The sequence below is a fragment of the Onychomys torridus genome, chromosome X, assembly GCF_903995425.1.
Source record: "Onychomys torridus chromosome X, mOncTor1.1, whole genome shotgun sequence".
NCBI classification, from domain to species: Eukaryota; Metazoa; Chordata; class Mammalia; order Rodentia; family Cricetidae; genus Onychomys; species Onychomys torridus.
In genome coordinates this window covers 124,474,292-124,494,341 of record NC_050466.1, presented here as the reverse complement: position 1 = coordinate 124,494,341, position 20,050 = coordinate 124,474,292, and the positions used below count along the sequence as shown (strand labels likewise).

General features: G+C 40.0%; 1 protein-coding gene across 7 annotated transcripts in view; it reads left to right on the top strand.

Moving 5' to 3' along the window:
- Positions 1–20,050, top strand: part of Acsl4 (acyl-CoA synthetase long chain family member 4) — a 74,375-nt gene that overhangs the window by 25,895 nt on the left and 28,430 nt on the right. For 2 of the 7 annotated variants that reach the window (XM_036174476.1, XM_036174475.1), the window contains 4 exons: positions 7,728–7,780; positions 17,234–17,473; positions 17,725–17,902; positions 19,663–19,772. In XM_036174476.1, the coding sequence (XP_036030369.1) occupies positions 17,246–17,473; positions 17,725–17,902; positions 19,663–19,772 (516 nt within the window). In that variant the 5' untranslated portion in view covers positions 7,728–7,780; positions 17,234–17,245. Of the gene's footprint in view, positions 1–7,727; positions 7,785–16,945; positions 17,474–17,724; positions 17,903–19,662; positions 19,773–20,050 lie in introns of those variants that run through there. The other 5 variants (XM_036174473.1, XM_036174471.1, XM_036174472.1 and 2 more) reach the window with 4 other exon arrangements.

Sequence of the window (20,050 nt, the reverse complement as noted above, 5' to 3'; positions counted from 1 at the left end):
GTGTCTCATTTGGTACTTCTGTGCCTGACGTAGCATATTTCTATGCCTTAGCATAATACTCCTTGATGAATTCCCTTTTTAAAGCTGAGTTCACTTCTATTCTAATATTTTTTGTACGTGTTGTGTGGCCAGTAATCCCAGCACTCAGAAGGCTGGGGCATTAGGAGTGCCACGTCTGAGGCTAGCTTGGGCTACATAGAAAGAGTGTATTATTTGTCTCTGAAGTCACTAACATTGTTTGTAAGGAGTGGAGTTTGTCTACAAGAAAGTTATCTTCTTGTCACAGTTGAAGTCTGGAACTTGCTTTGTAGCTTAGACAAATCTGTATCTAGCTCTGTACTATTTAGTTGGGGGAGAAATCATGTAAAATAATGGGTAGTAATAGCTAGGATGTGTTTCTTTTGGCCTTGAAAGTAGACTGTCAGTAGTGCTGAGATAATATAGATGCAGCTCTAGCATTGGCTTAGAGTTGATAAACGCAAATTTTATTTACTGCAGATTGAACCATGCAAAGAAATACTGACTTTGCCATGATATGCAATACATATATATTTTTTCAGCATGAAAAATAAAATTTGTCGGTCAACACTAAAGATTTTGTTTAGTTAAAATGAGTTTTCATTTTTCTAAAATATAACAGTAACCTTTTATTATCTTAAGTATGTTTTCAAAATGTCTGTTGAATAGAATGTAAAAAAAAAATCCGAACTGAAAAATAGTTTCAAACAAATGAAGGTTGATGTGAAGTGTGAGGGAAAAGTAATGGTTCCTGTAGTTAGAGTTTTTCTGCCTGGCCCACAGTCAGGACAAATCTCTCTTGCCCGCCAGTCCCACAGTCGCTCAGACCCAACCAAGTAAACACACAGAGACTTATATTGCTTATAAACTGTATGACCGTGGCAGGCTGCTTGTTATCTACCTTTTCTATCTTAAATTAACCCATTTCTGTTAGTCTATACTTTGCCACATGGCTTGTGGCTTACCAGTGTCTTTACATGTTGCTTTCCATGGCAGCGGCTGGCGGTGTCTCTCCCCAGCCTTCTACTTCCCAGAATTCTCTTCTCTCTTGTCCCGCCTATACTTCCTGCCTGGCCACTGGCCAATCAGAACTTTATTTACACAGAGCCATATCCACAGCAGGTTCCCACCAGGAGTTAGTTTCCATTATTTGTCATATGAAATAATTGATGCTATTTACAAGACAGTGAGACACAGTGTTCATAAGACCTGGCTCTTGCACTTTAGATTAGAACACAGGGCAATATCATTCAACTTAAGGACTATGGGAGAAGAGCTTTAGGAATTCGAAGAGGAGCAGACGTTTTAACTTGTGTCCATGAAGTTATTCCTAGTAAAGGTAGCTTTGCACCACAATTCTGGGTAGAAAGGCCATGAAGTCAAGTCTGTAAAACAAGAGCTTTTCCTAAAATGGGAATCTGAACAGTTTTTCAGGTAATAAATGGTTTCTTTGGGGCATGGTACAAGTAGATGCTTTTTTGCTTATTAAAGTAACAAAGTATTGTATCTATTTTATTGTACAATATTTTGCACTACTTATAGAACTGTAGATACAGTTCTTCAAAGCAGTTTGTAGTATATATCAATAGATTCACTACCCACATTCATGTTGTTATCCCCAAAAGATACATATTGGGCTTGGTAATCTTGATCTGGAAATACAGAGAAGAATTTTATAATTTCATTCTTGAAATGAGAAGATGACCTGGAAATCACAAAGGAGATATCTTACTACTTAGGGAAAAAAAAATCACCTTTGTCCAAAAAGTACCTAAGGTGAAAAGAAAACCTAAAACTGATGGGAGCAGATACAGAGACCTACAGCCAAACACTAGGTGGAGCCAGAGGAACCCTGCAGCAGACAGGGAGGAAGGATTGTAGGAGCCAGAGGAGTCAAGGACACTACCAGAACAAGGCGCATAGAATCAGCTAAGCAGGGCTCATGGGGGCTCACAGAGACAGAAGCGATAAACACGGACCCTTCACTAGGCCCTCTGCACATAACTTACAGTAGTGTAGCCTGGTGGGAGTATGTGGGCATGTCTCTCTTGCCTGGGCTTTGGACCCTTTTTCTCCTACTGGGTTACCTTGTCCAGCCTTGAAATGAGGGTTTGTGTCCAGTGTTATTGTATCTTGTAGGACCTTTTTTTGGTGGATATCCCTGGGAGGCCTGCTCCCTTTTTATTAAGGGAAACGGAGGAGAAGGCGTAGATCTGGGGGAGAGGGGAGGTATGGGAAGAGACTGAGAGGAATGAAGACGGGAAACTATGGTTGGGATGCAATGTATTAGAAAAAGAATAAAAGTTTAAAAAAGAAAAGAAAAGCTATGGTGAGAAAAACATTTACAGTATTTCAGACAGAAAAGACTATTTCCTTAATATGCAAAGGACTCCTGATGAGTCAACAATGAATACCTAAGTAGAAATAGAAAATTGGGCGAAACGAAAACCTAATATAAAACAAAATGAAGTGTTGAATGAACACTTCTTTAGAACATACACAGTTTGGTTCAGTGTCAGAGGATATGGGGAAAGGAGCACACTGATAGATTATTTCTGGGAACATGAAGTGGCATCTTGTTTGTTAGAGAGCCTGTTTATTTTCTGAATCCTCTTTAGGTAGTGACAAAAATGTCTAATGTATGGGTCGATGGCAATATAAACATCTTGCATACAATAGTATAGTCATCAACACAGTTAAAGTTGGTATACTCTACCAACCTGATCAGAAAGCAGCGTCTCTGCTAATCTTTCTCTGCTTTAGTTTATAGTCTTGAATCTTGTTCTTGCCTTGTTCTCTCTTACTCTCTTGTTACCACAAAAATGTCTTGTAAAACATTCTCTATGCTAGGGATTGGATCTAGCGCCTTATGCTTGGAAGGCAAGTTATGCACCACTGAGATACATCTCCAGCTTCCCAAAGTTGATCATTTTGTAGATGGTATTCTTCATTTCCTCATTGAATGTTCTCAGTTTGGACCTCTCCAGTGTTTTATCCATGACAGTTTGTTATTTCTCAGAACACCATGGAAATGAAATTCTCTATCAGGTGAGAACTTATGGCATGGTGATAGTTCCTGTAACTAGTGAAGGTAGCTGTGATCAATTAAGGTAGTGTCAACTGGGATTTTCTAGGGTAATGTTTTTATTTTTATTCTTTTGTTTGTTTGAGGCAGGTTCTCACTATGTATCCCTGGCTAACCTGGAACTTGCCATGTAGACCAGGCTTGTCTTGAACTCACAGAGATCCACCTGCCTCAACCAACCTCCATAAAGCATATTCCGCCATGCCTGGCTTTTGTTTTTATATTTATAGCAAACATTAGTGTTTATATTATATTTTATCAATACATATTTGAGTGGATACTTTGACACCATTCAATATCCAGTTTAAACTTCCCAGTTTTTCCTGTTGGTGCTGGCATTCATCAGTTTGTGGGTGTGGGCAGTGCTTGTGTAGTCCAGAAGAGGACATTGTTAGTCACCCGCAACTGTAGTTACAGGCAGTTGTAATCCACCCACTGTGGGTTCTGGAAACCAAACTCAGGTCCTCTGCAGGAGCAGTAAGAGCCTTTCACCACCCCTGGACTTCCAACTATACATTTCCATTCATTTTTTGTGGGGAGTTTCAAGATAGTGTTTCTCTGTAGCTGAGCCTATCCTGGAACTCGATCTGTAGACTAGGCTGGCCTCGAACTAACTCACAGAGATCCCCTTGTCTCTGCCTCCTAAGTGCTGGAATAAAGGCGTGTGCCAACACTGCATGGCTACATTTCTTATTTTATTGAAAACACTAAATTTGCATGAAAATACAAAAGCATACAAATATTAAAACAGCTAGATTTAATATTTGACGTAAATGCTGTGATTATGTAAAACTCAAACATGCATGTGTAAAGGAACCATAATTGGTTTGGAGATCAATATTTAAAGTTTGAAGCTGTGTTCCAGTACAGGAGGATTTTTATTCACAAGCACTTATCACTAGAAGATTATCTGTTTAATAAGATGTATAAAACACCATTATTGCTAAGGAAATTGTTTTGTATTAGCCCAGCTCGAATTCACTTTGAGGTTTGAACACAATGTGCTGATTTTCTTGATATTTTTCCACTCATCTCTGAAACCTCCTATTTTCAACTTAACATTGATGCTTGAGATATTAAGTACAGGAGAGCAGCAACTCATGCCTGGAACATTTCCAACAGATGCTATCACAGATGCTATTTACTTGACTTTTCAAAGAATGTTTTAAAATGATTGGTTAAGAGACACATTTACTTACAGAGGGGACTCACTCTGTAATGGTTTGTTTTTGAAGTCTGTTCCCAACTATGAGGTTATCTGAAGTTTAACTACACTTCCATGTATTTGTAATGCTTGGGGAGCTCCTTTGGAAAAATTCATTAGTTAACTCCGCTCTCTCCTTAGCTTTATGGCTGTGGTTTTCGCCTTTGTATTTGGGGAATTAGAACTTCTCAGTTCTGTTTCTTCCATAATTGTCCGTCTTTGTCACCGTATTTTTCCATGCTACCGTTATTATTCCATAGAAGAAACAAACTGTATTACCTGCTGTCAGTGTGTGAAACTTTTTCTAAGCTAAGACTTTTCAGCTTCCTACTGCTGCGGTCCAGCCTCAGCCTGTGTTCAGGTCAAAACACAGGAAAGGGGCGTCAGCTTGAAGAAATGAATTGTCCGACTACCGGATGAGTTTCACACAAATAGCTCCAGCCTGCTTTCTTTATACATTACAAACAAGCATGTTTTACCATACTAACAAACAAGGTTTTTCCCATCCTCTAATGTTAACTTCTAGCAAAAACAAATGTCAAATGTGTTTTCCCCAACTGTGACATCGAAACGTCTTTAAACTCAAAACAACCCTTATCATTTTGTTAGCTTGGCCAAATTCCGAGCCAGGTACATCCTGTCTTTATAAAACTGGAAAGGTGATTGACACAGGCACACATTTTCAAGAACAACAACCTCATTCAAAACATATTTACAGAAATAGGAGTGATCTGCCTCCGATCCTGTCAGCCTGAATCAGAACAGCTCCCATGGTCTGGAGTGACAGCTGGCTTCCCCAGACAAGAAACCCGAGAAAAGCATCAGCTCCCAAAGAATTTTAAGGGAAAATATTCGAGAAAAAATGGGTTTTCCGGGAATGATCACATGTGTCCAATGCATGATTGACAAAATGACACTAAAACCGTCAAGAGAATCATCAATTATAAGAGAGAAGAGAGTGTACAGGCTGCATGGTCCCAGCAGTACTCTGCGCTGTCCAGAAGCCCAGGGATTCTTGCCAAGTGATGCTGTCTCCATGGCTTTTGCTTCATCTGGAGACCCATTGGACAAGCACTCATATACTGGTCTGAAACTAGGTTGCATGGCTCCCAACACCTTATATTAAAAACACTTGTACATTCATGAAAAAATTCTGAGTAAGGTTTGCTTTATAATTTTAGCAAAATCATCCCCGTTTCTGATAGTCTAAATTGAACCTGCTTGTGATAATCTGCTTAGGTTTTCTGTATTACATTATGTCTCAATTTATTTGCCTAGAATGACTGAGGTGGGGGGGTGCTGTTTTGCAGAGGGAGACTGGGAGTGTTGTAGATTAGTTCTGTTGGGTAGGAAACTCTGGTTGGCTAGATTAGAAAATGAGACTTGGTTTCCTTTCCTCTGCTGGGTAGCCATTGTTTTCTTCATTTTCCTATTTGGTGCTAGGCGTTGCCACCCTAGTTGCTGGGATCCTAAACCTGGGCTGAAAAACTGGGTGGTCTCATGCAATAGCCAACTTTAAATCAGAGCATCAGGCAATTTTTACTCTTCAGGGTTAAGGATCATATGAGTGCCGGGTGTTGGTGGCACACGCCTTTAATCCCAGCACTCGGGAGGCAGAGGCAGGCGGATCTGTGAGTTCGAGGCCAGCCTGGTCTACAGAGCAAGATCCAGGACAGGCACCAAAATTACACGGAGAAACCCTGTCTCGAAAAAACAAAACAAAACAAAACAAAAAGCGGCGCAAGGTAAAGAATCATATGAGTAAGGCATTCAATCACAAGGACAAGTCACATGTGGCAAAAACATCTTTCTCCATAGAGGCCAATGAATAATAACAGCTCAAGTCAGCTCACTCCTATCCACTACACCTGGGAGGAGCATGAAAACACATTCCAGGAACAAGTTGGTGTTTTTGAAGAAATGGGTCACGAGACTTGGGGTGTTTTCACAAGCATTCAGAATTCCTCACACGACCGACTCCGGTTTTGAATCAAACCCAATGCCACATATGTTAAGCACAGGTTCTACCATACAGCTACATCTTCAGTTCCCTTTTCTTATGATGAACGAAATGGCTTTTAAAGTTGTAGGCATTAAGAAATATTTTCTCCCCCTTTTGAATGTTTAAAACTATACTTACTTTATCTGTATGAGTGTTTCGCCTGGATGTGTGTTTGTCTACCATGTACATGGCTGGTGCCTTTGAAGGTCCGAAGAGGGTATTGGATCACCCGCAACTGGAGTTACAGATGGTTGTGAGCCACCACATGGGTGCTGGGAGCTGAGCCCAGGTTCTCTGCAAGAGCAGCGAGTGCTCTTAACCCCTAAGCCATATCCGTTTGTACTGAGAGTTGCTTTAGCACAGCCGGTTTGGTCCTGGACGTGAGCAAGGGGTTAAAGCCGAAGTGCTCATCCGCCTAGAACGCTCTGATGGGTACTGACATTCCCAGCTGCTGCTTCTGAGTATCCAGGATGAAGTATTTGCAAATATTTATTGATGGAATCATTTTCTAGGTTAAGCAGTGTAGTGGGTAGTTTTTAATGTATTCCCCCACCCCATTCCTCCTACATCTTCCTGCCACCTACAAATCTTTAAATTATTTTATGGTTGGGTATTGTTATTATTACTATTATATTATAGTTACCAGGATTTTCTATGAGGGAATTATGTGATTTGTATATAAAAATGAAGTTTTTCTTCTACGACATTCACCTTGTGAACTCTTTGGACTTTATTTTAATATGTACATGCATTGCTGCCCCCATGTTAATAACTAGGGCAAAATAAGAGAATCTCAAATAGCTTGCCTTTTATGTAGGTAGACCCATACTGTGATTAGTTTAAATTGGAAAAAGTGACCACTGGTTGCTTCCATGTTCCCTTAAAAACCATTCTTTCCTTCATATTGAGAGTGTCACAGCAGAAAACTAATGGTTCCAGTTAACAGCAGCTGCTTTGCTAATGAAGGAATCCAAAGTGCAAACAAACCACTAAGAACTTGATTTCTGCCCTTGGCATTTTCTCAGGGTTTTGGCTGCTGTCACCCCATCCCCATACCCCCACCTCTGACAGTGTTTCTCTGTGTAGCTTTGGAGCCTGTCCTGGATCTTGCTCTGTAGACCAGGCTGGCCTCAAACTCACAGAGATCCACCTGCCTCTGCCTTCTGAGTGCTGGGATTAAAGGCGTGCGCCACCACTGCCCAGCCTGGCTGCTGTCATTTTTTGAGTGAGTCCCGCTCAATGAATTTACCTGAACTCCTAATGTTACTACTTGGAATCAGGCGCTCATCTTAGTTTGCCTTTAGTTTGGCTTATCCTGAGCTAAGATGCATAGAAGATGTGAGCTGTCACCTGGTTTTTCTTTGGCAAGGATTCATATACCATGTCACAGTACTCATAAATGTTGTCTCTCACTGCAGAATCCTATCACGGGAGATATTCCTGTTCCTCTTAAAAGGGAAAGAAGAAATCTGTAAGTATGTGTCCTTCAGGAATTAAAATGTATACTTGTATTCACGTTTTTGAGGCTCTGAAGGAAGAAACCTTACTAGTATCTATGATGTTAAAAAAAGCAGTATTTGGAAAAATAAAATGGGGAAACATACTTACTTTATGCAACTTCTAGAATTTCAATTGTAGAAAGGGAGGACTAAATCCTTTCTCGGAGGCATGTCCCCAAAATGAGAGTTCCAGTTTTTGAGTACTGAGGTGTCCGAGCTATTTTTGGCAGGCTGGACAGCTCCCTTTTCTGTAAAATGTCTGGAGAGCAAGCACACAGTCACTGATTTGTTGTAGCCACTTAGGCACATTTCAGAAATGGAAGCTTCTGGTCCCAGTGTGGCTACCCCTCAAACTGATAATAAGTAGCTGTCTGGTGTGCATAAACTGAAATGCCAGCGTTGTCTTCACTGAGGTGTTCATTTCTGGACCATGCTGTGGAGAGTCAAACAAATGCCGCAGAGCGCTTCAAATCACGTGTGAGACTCTGATTTTTAGGCCAGTGCTAGCTAGTGGACAAATTTTTACCTGTCCACTCTGAAGCTTGGCAAAAGGGAACAGTAGGCATGCATTCTCTTGAATGCTAGCCATTTTCGATGTAAAGGATATAGCAGTCTCATTTCTGAGAGGTAAGCATGCACTTTTATTTTGTAAATGGCAATGACAGTAAATGGTATGGGTGCTTTAACACTCATCTCTGGCAACAAAACACCTCTGTGTCATTACCCTTTTTCTTAAAACTGAGCTAGCCTCTGATGTGTTCAAATCTGAATCCACCTTTTACAGATGAGAAATGACAGGCTCGTTTGTTTCAGACTTGACACAGCTCAGCAGCTCTGATGTGGCCTCTCTAGTATTTCTGGTCTTTTAAGAAGGGATTTCGTTGTACTAAGTTATGAATTTGAAGCAGAAGATGGAGTAGCTTTTCTGTGCTAATGACTGATTTCCAAGCATGAAGAAATTCAAAAGACTTAATGGCCACTTGTTAGTTTGTATTAGAAGAATCTTCAACATGGCCACAGATGAGGCTAGAAATAGCTATCTGTGAATCCAGTTTCCTCAGGCTCTGTGCTACTGCATGATTGACAAATATCAGTAAGCTTAGCTTTTCCTTTGGAAAATAGACTGTTACCATTGGGTCAATCAATATCTCAAGCCTCTGTAGTTATCTCTCTGGAAAGTACTATACTGTTCTCATGCATATATACCTACATACACAGGTATGTATTAATAGCAACTGGCCTGCTACAATTGATCTTGGCCAATCCAAGTGTAGCCCATCTAGGCTTTGGCAGAAAAAATACTCTGAAGGTGAAGAGTAGGGATGGACAGTGAGTTGGCAAAACACCTGGCCAGTTATTTTCAAGAGTATCCAGGTAGTGCCCCGTGGCAATTTGGAGGCTCTCCATCAGTTATCATAACTTTGCTCCAGCTATCTCAGAATAGATTTCAAAATAAAAACAATTTTCTTACTGCCTTTGCCTCACTCACCTTTGTGAGACATGGGCCAGATAAGTGAAGTGAATGTAAGAAGAAAGAACAGAGTGCAGTATAATATATTCCTGACCTTAACATGGAAATGGTGGCATTCGGAATATATTTCCATGTTTTTTTTTTCAGTATTTGACTTTGTATGATTTCTTTTCTCAGTCGGGAATTCATTAGTTTTTACATGTTGGAAGCACTCATAATGAACTGTTAAAGTGTACTTAGGGAATTCTTCTTTGTTCCCTTTTCTCCTTTACTCTCATTGATTGGCCATGAGATTTTAACAGATTTGTGTTTTAGCTGTTGTGGTTTGTTTTTGAGACAGAGTTTCTCTGTGTAGTCCTGGCTCTCCTGGAACTCATTCTATAGAGCAGGCTGACCTTGATTGAACTCAAGAGATCTACCTGCCTCTCTTTCCCAAATGCTGGGATCAAAGGTGTGCACCACTACTGCCCAGCGAATTCTTTAGTCTTACTCATAAGATATATGTAACATTAAAGATCAAAATGTTCTTTAAAAAATGACAGAATTATACATCAGTATGTTTAGGCAGCTAAACTGAAGATGTATTTGGCCTGTTTATAAGAAATAGTTTAAGACTATGCTGCATAATTTTTAGCAGTAGAAAGTACTGGAAAACAATATTGGCTAAGAATCAGCCTGTTAAACTGCCTCCACCTCTATCAAATAAAGAGGGCAGGTGGTAGGGTGTGTGTGTGTGTGTGTGTGTGTGTGTGTGTGTGTGTGTGTGTGTGTGTGTGTGTGTTTTGTTTTAACTACTTAGTTGCAAAATTCTACCTGTAACACAAAAGCATTCCTGTGGGAAATATTACTGGTTACAGGGATTTTCTTTAAGTCTACACTCAATGCTTGACAACTGTCCATCAGTTGCGAAACTTTTTATAATAAATATGTAAGGTAACAGGAGATGAATAGCTTATAAACAACAGACTGTATTTCTTATTTTGATAAAAAACAGTTTTTACATAACATAAACATAACAACTTTAAAGTTGGGTTCTGAAACTGTTTATTTTTGGTTAGCATGTGTTAAAATTAAAACTAATACGTTCCAACAGAGAAAAAACTCGCAGTGAACCAAAGGCTTTATGGACATAAGAAAGTCTACACAGTAGGTCACGTCTTTTGGCAGCAAGACTTTGTGTACAGGAACCTGTAGAAGTTACTCCTTAGCTGCCATTCTAGAACTCTGACATCATCTTTGTGCTACCTGCTCTGCTTTTACAGCCTCAAACCATTTCTGTTCTTTCCAAATACTGAACTCCCAGGTTCTTTTTCTCTTTTCACTATAGTTAGTGAACTTGGATTGTAATATTATGCTTGGCCAGTAGGTGGTGCCACCTTCTAATAAATTTCTTTTCCAAGTTCCTTAAAACTTTTGATTAAATTACATAGTCAATTACCAGCTGAAAAATACATATTTAAAAATCAGTTGTGTCTCTTATCACTTGGAATGAGTACTAGACATCTAGTCCTACGCAGTATAGCTGTGAAGTGTGTAGGCAATAACATTGGCTCCTAAATCTCCATATTTCAACATACAGAGAGAGATAGGATCCCAATTATATTAAACTATGACCTAGATACAAGATCTGATGCATGCTGGGGATCTGTTGAAGGCATTGGGAGGGAGGGAGCTCTTGCTAGTGCATGGACGAGTACCTTCACCATGGCTGCTGGGGTGCTTGCTTTGCTGGGAAAAGCTGGGAAGAGGCTGGCAGAATGGCGACTTCAGGAGTTAATGCTTCTCCAGGTGATGAAATAAACAGGTTTGGCTAATCTTGTGAGAGACACTCTCAGAGATGAGTTGTAATCATGAAATACTTTAAAGAAAAACAATAACTGGTTGTATGTCTGTGTTGGTGAAGGGGAGTGTGTGTGAGCATATCTGTGCTTTTTTATACACACAGATACATGTGCAAGAACATATGTGAGTGCACACACAGACACAAACATGCGTGCACACACATTCTCCAAGGTTTTTATTTTATTTTAATAACTGAGTTTTAAGTTTGTTTATACAGATCATTTGGTATTGGTTAAAATGCCCATTGTTTTCAGTTTAACAATGTGAGACTGATCAGAGGAGCAATATATATCTCATATGTGTGTGTATGTATATATATATATCGTATATATATTATATCATGGTGCTTCAGATTATCTGATAGCAAGAGATCTTGTTAGCTAATCTAAGCTCATTTATTGTCTTAAAATACTAACATTTTGTAAGTTTTAAAGTTAAGTTGTCAAGCAAATTAGATTGTAATGCATCTCCTTAAAGTTTAATTTTATTTGCCAAGTATCACTTAGGATGTGAGCATTCTCATGTTTCAAATTCAGAATGTCTATAATATGTGAATTTTTTTTTCATAAAACACTCCACCCTTTCATAAAAATCTTGGTGATGCAACGTTTATTTAGAAATAGCTTTTAAAGTATAGCAGGTATTCTTATCTGTTTAATCTGTTGAAATTTTATAATTGTATGGTTAAATGTTTGGTAGATAAAACTGTGGGCAAATTATCTTTAGTTGATTTTTAATTTACTTACAAATAATATGACTTGAAAATGCGACTAAAGTGATTTGTATAGTTGATTGTTGATTTTTAAAATGATTTATTAAACATTTTCATAAAACCTTCATGCAGTGGTTCTCAACCTTCCTAATGCTGCGACCCTTGAATATAGTTCCTCATGTGGTGACCCCCAACCATAAAGTTATTTTTGTCGCCATTTCATAACTATAATTTTTCCACTGTTATGAATTGTAATGTAAATATCTGCTATGGCACTGGTGTGGGGTCCTGACCCACAGTTTGAGAACCACTGTCTTAGTGTAAAAGATAAATGCTGGTTTGTTACTATGGTGGCAGGTGCATTGGTCCTTGCTTGGTTTTGTTCATTTCTACAACTTCGGTAAAAAGGATCTTGGCCTTAATCATCTTAAATTGGTATTGTGTCACGTGCTTCTGGTGGACACTCAGTCTGTAATGTTTACTTTGGGCCCTAGAGCTGAGTGTATGGCTAATGCTTTTTGCATTTAACCTGTCTCAGGGTATTTGAAGTAACTGGAATGAAATACTTAACTAAATTTGACATCAGAACAAAAGTACATCAAATTCTATCTGATTCTTTACTAAACCTCCTTGGATTTTCTAGACATCTGAAAGGCTTTTTGCCTCTTCTGAAGCTTTTGGAGGAAGGATAAGTGAGCGCTCACAATTGTTGCTAGTATTTCTTCCCATGTGAGGTTTGTTGCTCTTACCTACTTGGAGTCCAGTATGAGCAGATGGCAGAGAGACAGACTTAGAAGTGAATAGAGCCAGGCTAACCTCTCCTTGGCCGTGCTAACTTTGGCAAACTGTACTGTACCTGAGTTTCTTATATCTGTAAAGATAATCACCTTGAAGGGTTCACTGACTGATTCAGTGAAAATATATCTCTCTCTACAACTTTCCCACAGGAAATGCTCGGTCATTATTTATAAAGCTCATTCCCACCTGCACTAGCAAAGGTTTGAAGGGTACAATGAACTATTCCCCAGAGTGGTTCCTATCCTGGAGCAGAAGTTCGTCACCTGACCTCCAGGAAACACAGCACAGTTTGTATCCTAATAACGTGAGGGGGCAGTATACTTTTCATCCAGGAAATGGCAGCATACCTTTATAAGGGGCATCAGTAGAAATACAGTCACAAAGTACAGGATGTGGAACCTCCCTGCTCTTACAGCAGCGATCTTTATCCTCTGCAGTGGGGAGGCATTTCAGTTTATGGTTCCCATTAAACAATCAATACCTTTTCCAGTTCAGTTTAGTTGCCAAAGATTTTAAGAGCATTGTGTTTCCTAGAACTTTGACACAATGTTTTCTTCAAGTATAGCTAAAGTTAAGTATATTCAGATTATTTTGTTTGTATATACTTTCAGTTTCTAAAGTTTTGTGGATGTTCTTATTCAGTACACTTACTGAACAGTGGACACTCTGCTGGTTGGTAAGGTTTCAGCGAGCAGCGAACTGCCTCATCATGGTTCTAATGGAGACATAGACAATAACGGTGAGAAACAGGACCCAGTAGTATATTAGTGAAAGTGAGAAATCGAGTGTTGCAATTGTAGTTTTAAATAGGGTGGCTAGAGAAAATCTAACTGGGAATATGATGTCACTTGATTAAATAGAGAAAGTAGACAAAAAATAACATACATGGATATCTTAGAAGACTGCAGGCAGAAAGACTAATACATGCCAAAGCTCTGAGTCACTGCATAGTGTACCCCCCCCCAAGCAGTAATGAACACATGGGACTAGAGCTGTGCCAGGGGAGGGCACAGTAGGAGATGAGCTCAGAAACTCGAGGATCAGGGCATATACAAGTGGCAAGGCTGGGTGAAATACAGCTGTAGAAGGATCAGTGGCGATGCTTTAAACAGGCTAAAATTCAGGTACTTAATTGACCTCTACTTAACCATTGAGGAAACCATTGATTATACAAATGTCAAGTTTAAGGGAGACTCTCAGGCTTATTTAAGAAACATCACCATATGTGATTATTTCCATCCGTGAGTCTAAATGAGATTGGCCCAGGTATGAGTGTAGATAGACGAGCAATTAGAGGATTGACCACTGCAATGTTGGGGGATCAGGGAAATGAGGAAGAAGTCAGGAAGGCTGGCAATGCAGGGAATAGGAAGAAAATTGACCTCTGGTGTCTTGGGGAGTGAATTTCAGGCAAGAAAGGAACCAGCTGTATGAAAGGCTGACCATGGCGGAGGAGGATGGCAACAGAGATTTAATTGACCTTTGGGTCTAATAGTGTGGAGGTCATTGGTGGTACTCATCAGAGGATAGTAGGTACCAGAGGAAACAAATGTGGGAAGTGTCTTTTTAAGGCTTTCTAAAGAGAAGAAATGGGGTATAGCTGAGAATTAGGGACAAGAGAAGGAATGGCTTTTCAGGTGAAATAAATGCTCGGGTGTTAGAAGAACGCCAATGGCAGTGATGCAGTCGAGCAGCAGCATGGCAAGAATGGGCAGAGCACCACCACTGTGCCACCCGGAGACCAAGGCATGGTGTCCGATAAAGGGATAGGAACATCAACAGTGCATCCAGTCCTAGGAGAGAGATGAGCGTACGGCCACAGGCACAGGGAGGTGAGTCCATAGGCAAGAATTCAGGACAGCAACCGAGCGAGGGTAAGGATGTAGAGGAGTCAGTGGTGGAAGGGGAAGAGCCTACACTACTAGTTGAGTGTATGGTTTCTGTGTGCCATCAAGTGAGGCCGCCAGCACAGTAAGATGGCCCTGCACATTAAGCTGTGCGGCGCAGGTGCAGATTAGCATGTGACTTAGCTGAGTCAAGAAAGCCATCTGAGTGAGTGGCAGGAGTGTTGACAGTAGGGCAGGGGCCAATTCTGATTGCTCACGGATTGAAATAAGGAAGACAAAGGGCTCCTCCAAGGAAACTGAAGTCAGTAGCTCAGATAGTCCCTCTGTTTTCCAGATGAAGCGGCTGCTGCTACAGAGCTTTGCAAGATTTTCCCTGTTTTTTTTTTTTTTTTTTTTTATTTACTTACTTAGCTTCATTTTATGTGCATTGATCTAAAGGTATCAGACCACCTGGAACTAGAGTTACAGACAGTTGTGAGGTGCCATGTGGGTGCTACCTCAGTCAGGTGTGCTCATTATCTGAGATATCAGAGGTTCGTAGATATCAGTTCATTTTCCCCTAGTACAAGAGCAGAGTATTTATTTATCTGTATCTCTGTATGGAGCACTGAAGATGATGTAGAAGGCATTTCCTTTCTACCAAGCCGTAGAGCCAGTATATAAAAGACATTTTAGATATATGACTATTATTACAAATGATTAAAAACATATAGTCAATTTATAGCTAAATAAATTATAAGTGACTCAGAGGCCACCTTCTGTTTCTTTGTATTTGCTGCCCTAAGTTGGACATTTCTTATTTGATACTTCAACTATTGTCCCTGAAGATGTATATACTCAAGTTTTTTTTTCAAATTAGTTCTCTTTTTGTACTTTTTTATACATCCATTAAGAACTTATTTTTTAAAAATTTATGCATGTGGTAGCGATGACCGACTTTTAAGTTTAAAGCCTATCAAGGAGTGCAAAACACCTCTGTTGCAACAAAGAAATGTTGGAGCCAGGCTGGTGGCACATATCTGTAGTCCCTGCCTTGGGAGCTAGAGGCAGGTGGATTTCTGTGAGTTTAAAGCTAGCCTGGTCTATGTCGTGAGTTCTGGGCGAGCCAGGAATACACAATGAGACCCTGTCTCCAAAAAGACATTGGTTTAGAACTTCTGGTCTGTGCTGTAAGTTAGCTGCCTAGATGTGTGGAGCTAATGATGTCGTCAAGTAGCAGAAGGGTAGCTACTTTTAGTAATGTTGGAAAGTAGATGAAGGAACGATTGGGAAAGACTTAGGTAGTTGAGAAATTTCTGATGGAAGTGTGATCTTGGGTGTCTGAAGGCTGGGCTCTGCAACAGACACTTGACAGATACTTGAAGAGGTGAGTAACTAGACAGACACGTCAGAGAGACCAAGAAAGCAATTTCTAGGTTTCGTGTAAATCAGAATTTAAACTTGGAAAGTCCCAAATAAATCATGTGGACCTAAACTATATAAGGTAACGATTGATGTCTTCTGACAGAAAATTAAGGCCTGCTGATTTAGTCTGATCACAAACGATTGTTCGAGGTTGCATAGTCAGGTAGTGGCAGAGGCACATATTGAAACCCAGTGACTAAGTTTCTTCTTCAGCCTCCATCTAACCATCACCAATCCCTTATGTGCTCTTGGCCACTTTATGGTGTTTCCTCTGAACTCTTCTTACATCAGCTGTTTGTGCTGCACACTGTAGTGTAGTTGAGTATTACATCAGTGTTTTTCAGGGAAAGTGTCTTAGGAGTTGAAGTGCCAGGGAGTTCTGAGATCATAGGATGTTCTAAACCTCAGCTTCACTTACAATAACTGCAGGGTGGCATATGGGCATTCCACATGAGTTTTTATTTAAGGAAATTGTTTAGCTGTTCCCCATGTTCCCACATCCCACCCCACTTTGACAAACACTAGATCTGTCTTCTGTGCTGGCTGCATATATGAGTATGTTAACTCACAATAGGTCAGGGTTAGGACTTAACACTATTTCAGACCTACGCTCCACCCAGGCACTAAGAAAGAACTCTATAGCTGTATTGTTCCCATTTGGGAAAGATGGGGATGAGTGATATCTCAGAAATGTATTTACCTTAGTAAAGAAGTAAGCATAGCATCTCTTGGGTGTTCTTTGCATCCTCGTGCATCGATGAGAGCACAAAATGACTGTTACTTGCCTGATTTAGAGAAGAAAACAGAATACTCTTGTAACCCAACACAGAAAAAAATGAAATTCAGAAGTTCTTGCACTAAACAATGTTTATGTCAATAATGACTAAACTTGGAAAATTCCAACATTTCATGCCAGTTACTTCCTCTTTCCATATCAAATGAATTATATAAACTAAACTAATAAAGGTCTGGATATTTAAATTAGTGGTGCTATCAACTTGCTAATATTCTCTTGTTGTTTTTTTTTCCTACTCTCTGCCTGGTTCATTGTCTTCACCTACAGGTGTACTTTACTGTCGGCTTCCAAAGATTACTAACTTATCTGTAGCACTAAAATTGAACTCCTTGGCTATACTGCTGCTCTTACCGCTGCTTCCATTATTGCCTTCTCCAGAAACCTAAGGCTTTAAAAAGCCAAAGACTAACAACAAATAAGCGCCACATTAGAAGCTTTTCCACTATGAAACTTAAGCTAAATGTGCTCACCATTATATTGCTGCCTGTCCACTTGTTAATAACAATATACAGTGCCCTTATATTTATTCCATGGTATTTTCTTACCAATGCCAAGAAGAAAAACGCTATGGCAAAGAGAATAAAAGCTAAGCCCACTTCAGACAAACCTGGAAGTCCATATCGCTCTGTCACGCACTTCGACTCACTAGCTGTCATAGACATCCCTGGAGCAGATACTCTGGATAAATTATTTGACCATGCTGTAGCCAAGTTTGGAAAGAAGGACAGCCTTGGGACCAGGGAAATCCTAAGTGAAGAAAACGAAATGCAGCCCAATGGAAAGGTTTTTAAGAAGGTAAAGCACTTGTATTTGTCTTTTTTATTTGTTGTAATGACAGAGGTACAGTTTTCTTTGTTGTAAATCTAGTGTGCTTTTAAGAAGGCTGGCACTGTGTCACAGTGCTTGGTAATGAATTCTCAGAGGCCTTGTAGTTTCTGAGTGTTCACATAGTGGGAATTTTGAGAGTTCAATGTTTTGAGTAATATTTTAATTGCTTATTTGAATAAACGTTCTAATAGTGGAAAATGTCTCACTTTTTTGAATAGTTAATTCTCGGGAATTATAAATGGATAAACTATCTTGAAGTGAACCGCAGAGTGCATAACTTCGGGAGTGGCCTCACCGCATTGGGACTAAAACCAAAGAACACCATTGCCATTTTCTGTGAGACCAGAGCCGAGTGGATGATTGCAGCACAGACCTGCTTCAAGCACAACTTTCCCCGTAAGTGCCGTGTGCTTTTTATGGAGGAGACGGAGAGCTTTGCTTCCAGAGGAAGTATGTTCTGAGATGCTTCTGTTTTCAAAGTAGGCTGATATTTATAGCATACTTGATCATCGATTTGTTCCTCAGCACTGAAAAAAATAATTACACAGCATACACGCACACACACATACACATACTAATATTCGAAACAAAGAAGGTGTTCCTTAGCTAGTTTTCTGTATGATTATGTCCCTAAAACATGACTAGGGGCTAGGAAGATGGTTTGGTGGATGAAGTACTTGCTGTGGGAGCAGGACCTGAGTTCCAATCCCGAGAACCCACATAAAGCTGGCAGTGGTAGCTTTCCTAAGGCAAGATTGGAAGTGGAGACATGAGAATCCTTGGAAGCCATGGGCCAGCTGGCCTGCATACAAAGCAGAACAAAAGAAATGAGACCCTTCTCAAAGTCGAAAGTAAGGAACAACACCCGACATTGTGCCCATGTACACACAGACACACACAGACACACACACACACACACACAGACACACACACACACACACACACACACACACAGACACACACACACACACAAAATAAAGAGTTAGTTTGGGTACTTGAGGCATAACTGTATAATTCAGAATTTTATTTTTCAATTAGAAATGAATTATAACCTAAAAATTAGAAATTAAAATATGGTTTTGGAGACCGTACAACAAAAGTAATTACTTACAAATTCTGAGTTCACTTTTGTACTTTTAACCCTCATACTTGACTGCCTTCATTTTGCATACTAAGTCATGCGTCCGCTAGATCTGGCACTAGAGAATCAGAAAAGCAAGCATTTGGTTTGGCCGTTGCACAAGAAGTAAATTTTTTCATTTCAATTTTTGTGTGTCTGAGTGTACGCCTGCTTTTATGTAAATGCGCTGTGTGCGTTCTTGATGCCCAGAGGCCTGGCACCGTCAGGAGTGTGAGCAGCCATGCGGATGCTGGGAACCAACCCCTTGTTCTCTGTAAGAACAGCAAGCAAATCTCCTAGCCACTGAGCCTCTAGAATCTCAGGAACTAATTTTTAAAAACTGACTTCGTAAGAATGTCTTGTTGCACCCCAAGTATTTGGTTGTTTCAGGAAATAGAGTACCGCAGGTTAAGTGTAGGAATCGCCTTTCATTTCCAACAAAGATAGATGCTACAAAAATGTTCCCATATGTCTTAATTGCCCACCTTCAACAAGCAATAGTGAAAAGTGCCTCTTACTGAATGTATGGGTTATTTCTGGTTATCAACTGAAAGCTGAATCTCCGTGTCTGTTCGAAGTTTAGCAGATGTTACTCAGTTCCAACTGATTGTACTGTTAGTTTAGGTTATAGTCTGGTGCGTCCTCTGAAACGGATCTACCAGCCTCTCCAGGTAAGGGACGGAGATAACCAATGGGATTAGAAATTGAGCCCACTGCAAAAGCTTAAGAGTAAGAGTAAGGGCATTATTTGTGGCTCATCTTCTGACTTGAGATCTTGAAGTTTTTCGAAAATTGGCTTATCTATTCTTTTGGTCAATGACCAAGTCGTTGCTGGGCTGCCCTCTGACCTGAGGTGGACCTTAAGTTTGATTCCTGGGAATTTGTAAGACTAAGTTTGAGGTACCCGGAGACTGTGAAATCAAATCAAATCATCAAGTTGCTGTTGCTGTTGCTGTCTGTAAGGCCTAGCTTAAATTACATGTCATCCTCCCAAGTGCTAAGTGTATAATTTTCATGTTTCCTTTTTATTATGTAGTTGTGACTTTATATGCCACACTGGGCAAAGAAGCTGTAGTTCATGGATTAAATGAATCTGAGGCTTCATATCTGATTACTAGTGTAGAACTTCTGGAAAGCAAATTGAAGGTAAGCATGACACATAATCACTTCTCTGGTGATTAGTGATGCTGAGGAGTTTTCCATGTACCTATTAGCTATTTGTATGTCTCCTTTTGAGAAATGCTTAGGTAGCTATTTTGCCCATTGTCACTTGGGTTCTTTGACTTGTTGCTGAGCTTCTGGATGTATGGATGTATACCATGTGTAACATGGAGGGTTTGCAGTATTTTACCCTGCCCTGTACATTCTCTTCATTCTGATGATTGTTTCCTTTACTAGTTAGAAACCTTTTACTTTCACTTAAT